The 7,751-nt window shown below is 37.4% G+C and overlaps 1 protein-coding gene across 1 annotated transcript; it reads left to right on the forward strand.

Moving 5' to 3' along the window:
- The first annotated feature begins 211 nt into the window (after positions 1-211).
- On the forward strand, positions 212-7,190 carry prr15.L (proline rich 15 L homeolog). Its single transcript, XM_018267425.2, has 2 exons — positions 212-583; positions 5,928-7,190. Exon 2 carries the CDS (start codon positions 5,999-6,001, stop codon positions 6,386-6,388), a length of 390 nt encoding a protein of 129 aa, XP_018122914.1. The 5' UTR covers positions 212-583; positions 5,928-5,998; the 3' UTR covers positions 6,389-7,190.
- The last annotated feature ends 561 nt before the right edge of the window (positions 7,191-7,751 follow it).

The following is a 7,751-nucleotide window of genomic DNA, read 5'->3' on the forward strand; positions in this document are numbered from 1 at the left end:
ACAACCTGTTCTCGCCTTTACCTCACTTCAACGTTTCCGCTGAGCTCCCGTGAAAGTCTGTCATTGTTTCTAGCCAATTGGTAAGCGCCTGTTTTTTCTACAGCGAATCATAAGTCTCGATGGGCGTGGCTAGCCTGGCCACCCCCTTTGCACCTGTTTGAAACAGGTACCTGGGCACGGGGGCGGCGCGTATAGAGAGGGCAGCGAGTAAAGGGTGGCACTTTTAAGCCGAAGCTCAGTCAGTCTTGTTATCTTTCTAGCGGGAGCGCAGGTGTGAAGCGCATGACTCGGTTTCTGAGAGGCTGGTCGGAGCAATATTGTGTGAACAGAAGTCAGACAGAAGAGTGACGTGCGGCTCTGCGCTACCTTCACTGCAACTGCCACCTGCACTGCTACTGCCACCTGCATTGCTACTGCCACCTGCATTGCTGCACCGGGACCCCGTACCCTGGGGAAGAATGTATTCTGCTGGTATCCCTGCGTGTCATATCGTTAGGATTGTGTGCGACTTCTCCTGCTCTTACTGACACCTGGCTCCTGCCCTCTCCTGGGAAACACGAGTTTGTTGCTGTGGAACACTCAGGTGAGCCGGGAACCCGCTGGGAGTCAGCGCTGCACAGACATGTTCGCTCATTTCAGCAATTGCTTTTGTAACAATGGAAAAATGATCATCTAGAATAATGCAGGGTGTTATGTGGCATCCTGGGAATTGTAGTTCTCTATAACAGCTGGCACTGTATAGTGGCAACAAGTACAGGATGATGCTGAGAGACTCAAATGGTGCAGAGACGCCTTTTTATATTTGCCTTTGTGCCACCCTTTATTAGTTATCAGCTAAAGGATATATTGCTAGATAATGTGACTGTAAGTGTCTCCCTATCCCTGCCATCTGATATGGAACCTCCTATCCCTTTCCTCAGGTGCCCCCCCCACACCTACTTTCTTTGGGTTTGGACTCCTAACTTCAATTTGCCCAGAGAGCTTTTATTTAATATAACAGGCAAATGATACTAACAAATATTTGCGTCGTTTTGGTGGGTCATTGCACACTGTGATTAGTATTTTTTCATTAGTAAATATTTTGTTTTTAACAATTCATAGGACTCCAAGGACTTAAGGCATATTAATAAATTCACGTACAAATGGAATAGTGCGCAGAACTACTAAACTTTAGTCTTATCTTCAGACCAATACATAATGGGGAAATGGAACAGAAGAGGCAATGTGCCTTATCATAGAAGTGACAAGAAACAACTACAGGGTGAGCAAGGGTTAAAGCATATCCTAGACCTAGGCGATCCAAATGAGCATTAATATTCAATATTCTTTACACAAGATTGGGTGTGTGTGTATATATATATATATATATATATATATATATATCTATATATCTATCTATCTATATATATATATATATATATATATATATATATATATATATATATATATATATATATATATATAAAATAGTTCAGTCCAAGTATATTTGTGAAGATTCTTATTCATCCAGGTCATGGTATATCTTTAGAAATAAGTCAAATCAACTGGACGTTTCACCAGTCATCCAATTTCTCAATTCAGAATAACTTGTACATCTTCCTTCGAGACGTAAAGTACAATCAACACCTAATTTAATGACATCATTGTGGATTATGATAAACAGATTATGCTGATTGGAGCAACATTCCAGAGGATATATAGCGAAGCAAGATCCTATGTACAAGTTATTCTGAATTGAGAAAGCCAGTTGGATGACTGGTGAAACATCTTCAAGGAAAAAACACAGCAAGTCCTGTTGATTTGACTTATTTCTATAGACCAGGCCCGGACTGGCAATCTGTGGATTCTGGCAAATGCCAGAGGGGCTGCTATAAGATGCCATAGAAAGTCACTATTTAGTGGGCTGGTGGGGGCTGTTTGGGCCTCTGTGTACCTGAAATGCCAGGGCCTATTTTAATTCTCAAAACGGACCTGCTATAGACAGTCCAAGTATAGATGCACACTGGGAAAAAAGGTCCTAGAAGGGAATCGAAACATTGACCTGTTGTTTTTTTTTTTTTTTAAATATATAATCAAGGAGAAGTGTTTTAACTTTTTTGAAATCCCAGTGTGTAACTTTACTTGCAGTTAACTATTCTGTATCTGCCACAAGAAAGCACCTGGGTTAATAGTTACTTATATCATGGGAGTGGGAATATATATATATATATATATATATATATATATATATGAATGCAGGTGGAATTAAGAAACTAATTGAGATCAGACGTGTGAGGCATGCTTGCTCAGGGCAACAAACTTGTGGGCTGGAATTCATTGCTTACCTCAGACAAGCCACATAGCACTCATTGTACACTTGTAGGCATCATGTACCTTCATTATAGGGCCCAGAAATATTACTTTGTCACAGTTTGGCAAGTCATCTGTTTTTTATACATAAATGAGGCTTAATTTACAAATCAAAGACAAATGGCTTGTTGCCAACACCCACATCAATAGTTTATAGAATTGATGGAAAGTGCTTATATGTTTGAGCTATAGAGTAACAGCTGCAGAAGCTCATTTTTATAATGAAGAGCTCTGGGACCCCATGATTACATGTAGGCATATGGTCGGCTTTACTATTTCACTATATATCAGCTAGCCTCCCTGCATGCAAGATGAATAATTGCCTATGTAGCTCCCTCTTCAGTGACAATCTGCTGGGAGTTCTCTAATGTTAAGGTCAAAATATGAAAATCACAGCATTGTCCCATGGATCATAGTACATTTGGGGAGCAGGTTGTTGAGCAGGGACCCTAATGGTTTATACTTACATGGAAAACAGGATTGTTTAGCCTGCTTGGCGGAATAAATGCCGGATCAAGCTGAATACTCCCTTCCCATGTGTACATTGCTTGGCAGTAGAACTAGCTGCAAATAGAGGTGTAAAGATACACAAATGTGAAACAAATATTTTGCAACTTTTTCAGAAATACATGAAATGGTACATTCCCCCTAATTTTCCTGTGGCCATTATCCCTTACTGGTCTATAAGCTAAGCAATTGGCTAGAGCTGGAGTTGTTCACTAGATCCATATCAGTACTGGGCAGATTATAGGCATAATATAGTCATGTAAAATCCACCGCACTCTTTTTTATGGGTAATTCGTAGCTGGAAAAAGAAAAGATTACCGGCACACAGAACTCCATGCAAACAAGGTAAACCCTGTGTGTTATATGTAGCTGGGTCATGCCAATGGTTTTTAATGCAAGCCAATATATTATAGTGGAAATATTTCTATTGTGGCAACCACAAATTGTAGGGTTTTTCCAAGTGTATATGGTATTTTTTTTTTTAGCTTTACAGATTTCTTGTCATGACTTAATTTTATTATAGTTTGGCTGACATCTTGAAAATCAGATTATTACGTCTACTTCTACTGCTTCTTAACCAAAGTCCTCAAGACTCCCCATGATGTTCCCTATTAGAGCAACTTGTCTCTTTTTGTTTCCATGTGCCTATACTGCAAGCCTGCACTGTTGATGGTTTGTTGTGAATTCTGGCGCATATTGCGGGAAGAGGGAGGCCGGGTCCCTGCAACGGGATAGAGGGTGAATCCATGTGATACCTGAACAATTTGGGAAAATTCTTATGTCTGTAAACATTTCAGCTCAGAATTTCACTGGCTGATAGCTTCAGTTTGGCATTAAAGGAGACTTAGTTTAGAAATAATTGTTCGATGTTGTTGTTATTCATGTATACTGTTATACTGTGTTGCTAAGTAAACTAAGTGTATAGTCGAAACTAAAATTGTGTGTATCTCTCGATCTCTGTATGTACACTTTCCTTCAGGCAAATTATACAACACACCCCGACAGCTCATCTGAGTCTTTAGAGATGTCAGAGCTGTGCAGCGTGTTTTGCTTTGACTCCAACATGTAACCTGACCGCCTGCAACAAGCAAACGCCACCTTACTGTACAATCTATTTCATTAGATAAAGAACATTTTACACAGATCCTACGCATTTCGTTTTTTAACCCACTATGTTCTGATAACTTTATCTTTATAGGAGGGTCTCTAACGTTACATTTTTAATGCTTTTTATCAGGGATTTATAACATAAAAAGCACAAAATCTAAAATGACTGGCATAAAACATAATAGACATGGATTTAAAATAAGATAAGCCTAATACACCTGCATTGATATGGTCGTAGGATTCAGCCATTTCTGACTAAAGATTGTGATCATCATTCATTAGCTACTGCACCAGAGCTGGCTTCCCAAAATGAAAATCAAATAAGGAGGGTTGTTAGAGCACTCCAAGGATAAGTAAAAATATATTTAAATATAATGGAAGTGCTACTGATCTGGCCAAATTAACTACAAACATACAGAAAAAAGGCTTGATCAATGCATGTTCCCTGGTCCCCTGTCTTATAAGTAATCTAGTATCTATACAAGTGCATGTATTTACAAAAACAGGGTTTTTTTGTTACAAAGTTATGATCATAAAATTGGTAAGTCACCATATCTCGTCAAGGAATACTATGACCAGAGGTAAATAGTTAGGGACCACCATATGGGGTTTACCGTGATTTGATATGGTGGCTTATCAATTTTATGATCATAACTTTGTAACAAAAAAACATTTTTGTAAATACATGCACTTGCTCAACCCCCCTTTTTTCCTGTACATTTCCAAAATGAAAATCACCCACCAACTCAGACTTGCATAGGGCAAAGCATCAGTATAACCACATTGCAAAGTCTGGCCCAAAGGCTGACCAGTAGGAAAGCATGAGAGTCAATCAGCTGCTATAATCTTATAGTAGAGAAATTCCACAAACCAGAGATTTCTTAATTTTGTCTTGAAGAATCAGATGTGTTGTCACATAACTGCGGGTGGATCAGGAGGAAGGCTTGCCATGTGCTTTTCCTTTACTTATCAACACCTACAGCTAATACTGGGAGCTTACTGCACAAATCCTTCCTACAGCTTTGTTTTCACAAATTTCACTTTAGTCCTGCTACTTCCAGTCACCTAATTGTCTCTGAAATCCACAAGAAATGAAGTGTTACTATGGCAGTTTCTATTTTCTGCAGGTTGTGGTGTAAATTATTTGTAACAGACCTATCATGTATTATAAAAAACATTTCCAGAATACAGTTTCTCAAATGATTCCATTTAATTAAAGGGATGGTTCACCTTTCAGTTAACCTTTAGTATTTTAAAGGATGGCTAATTCTAAGCAACTTTTCAATTGGTCTTCACTATTTATATTTTTATAGTTTTTTCATTATTTGCCTTTTTCTTCTGACTCTTTACAGCTTTCAAATGGGGGTCACTTAGACCCCATCTAAAAACAAATGCTCTGTAAAGCTCTAAATGTATTGTTATTGCTATTTTTTCAATACTAATAATATTTCTATCCAGTCACTTATTCAAATCAGTGCATGGTTGCTAGGGTAATTTGGACCCTAGCAGCTAGATTGCTTAAATAGCAATCTGGAGAGTTGTTGAATTAAGAGCTAAATAACTCAAAAACCACAAATACTAAAAAATGAAAACCAATTGAAAATTGTCTAAAAATATCACTCTCTACAAGTCTACATCATACTAAAAGTTAACTCAAATGTGAGCAACCCCTTTAAGGAACATTTTGCTTACAGTATTAAAACAAGAAGTTATGCATGAGGGCCAAGGGTCGTAATGTCATTAAGAAAAAAAACAACCAATTGCAATCAATGAGCATACAGCATTTTTTTATTCTGTGTAATTTGAATAATGTAAAGGAAAATGTTGCTAGATTTGCACCAATTGCCATGTCATTTCTTAAACCCCGTTATATATGATTAAATGACAAATCTGGATAATAAAAACCATTTCCATTATTAATGCCACCAACCATTTATATTTAATGCTTTTCTTTCTTTTCATAGTTTGGTGCAACCAAGGAAGGAAGTACAATTGTTGACCTCTTCAAAAATCTTCATCGAAGTAAACAGATATCATGGCAGACAGTGCCACAGAGAAAAATACAGGCGGGACCTGGTGGAAATCATTTACTGTTCGTAAAAAGCCCAAGGAGGTGTCCATGTATAATACTCCAGTTTCAGTTGAGACTACAGAAGACAGAACTTGGGGAGTTGGAAGTGGATCTCTGAGCTCGTCTCCAGGTTCCAGAGAGAACCAGCACCCAAACTCTATGTCTGCTGGTGGCACAGAACACTGTAATGACTCCAAGGCCGATAAGATGTTCAATGAGAAGACTGGTCGCAGGAACCTAAAAATCTCCCGCTCAGGCCGCTTTAAGGAGAAGAGGAAGGTGCGTGCCGGTTTACCAGAGAGTCCTAAATTCTTTCAAGAAAACCCATCAAATGCAAATGATGAGCGGCAGTGATAATCAAATTAGGCCATTTATAGGGCCACTGTATAGAAGGACTATCTATGGCTAACAATGGATATTTTATTAACTTTGGGAGCCAGGAAACCTCTCTCTCTTTCTCTCTAAAGGGAAGGGAAAAAATATGGATTTGTTAATGTTAAAAACATTCATCATGCCTTAAAATCACTCAACTTTTGAGTGCCTTATTTCGTAATTTTTTTGTTAAATCTGTAAAGAGACTAGAGCACAATAAGAAACCTGTAGAGTGAAGCTCCTCCTTGAAGCTGTTTTGTCTTTGTAACCGGTACAGAAGAATGTTTTCTTAAGAATATTTATAATTTTCAAATGATGAAGAATAATTTAATAGTTTGGTAGATATTATAATTACGTGCTGCTGACAAATTATAAAGAATTTCATTGTACCATGTGATTAGTTTCACCCCTGGTCTGGTGATGGTTAAATGTTTTAATAGATGAAGAATCTAGTGAGTTAATTGCAAGATGAAGCAAATATATATATAAATAATATATATATATTTATTTAGTGAGTTGACTTTTTCACTGAAGTGAAGAGCATTGACAAGCTGACAGTTTTTGTAGTTGTGGTCGACAGTAGGACCAGATTTGCAAGGGCTATAATTACCTTAACACAGATTTAATTCTTCCCATGGGAAACAAAAGGAAGTGTCAATTTGCATATTGTTAATATTTCATGATTGAGTTAAATATTTATTTCTTGAAATTAGAGTTTCCTTGTTATATCATTGATATTATTTTTACACTTGTCAATAAAAATACATTTATGGAGTTGAATAAATATATTGAGCACTTTTTTCCCCAAGTATATATGTAGTTTTATACATATATATGTAGTTTTTAATAGAGCCATTCTTGCAATAATATTTGTCCAGAACCTTTGCAAAGAATAGACTTCTGAGTGCACTTTGAGCTGGAATATGTTAATCGTTTTCTAGCTGTGTAATAAAGGAAGGGCTGCCTTTGTATATCAGAACCTATGATCATGCAACGTGTCTTGACCGCTTGGCATGTTATAACCCTTCAATATTTTTCTGCTGGTTGTCTGAACTTATAAGGAGTTCTTAGTTGGGCACATGTCAGCCAAGAATTAAAGGAATTGTTCACCTTTAAATTAACTTTTATGTAGAGAGTGATATTCTGAGTCAATTTGAACTTGGCTTTCATTTTTTTATTTGTGGTGTGGTGTGTTTTTGAGTTACTTTTTATTCAGCGACTCTCCAGTTTGCAATTTCAGCAATCCAAGTTGCTAGGGTCTAGTTACCCTAACTACCATGCACTGATTTTAATGTAATATGAATAGAAGAGGCCTGAATAGACAAATGATTAATATAAAGTAGTG

The sequence above is a fragment of the Xenopus laevis genome, chromosome 6L (assembly GCF_017654675.1).
Source record: "Xenopus laevis strain J_2021 chromosome 6L, Xenopus_laevis_v10.1, whole genome shotgun sequence".
Classification (NCBI taxonomy): Eukaryota; Metazoa; Chordata; class Amphibia; order Anura; family Pipidae; genus Xenopus; species Xenopus laevis.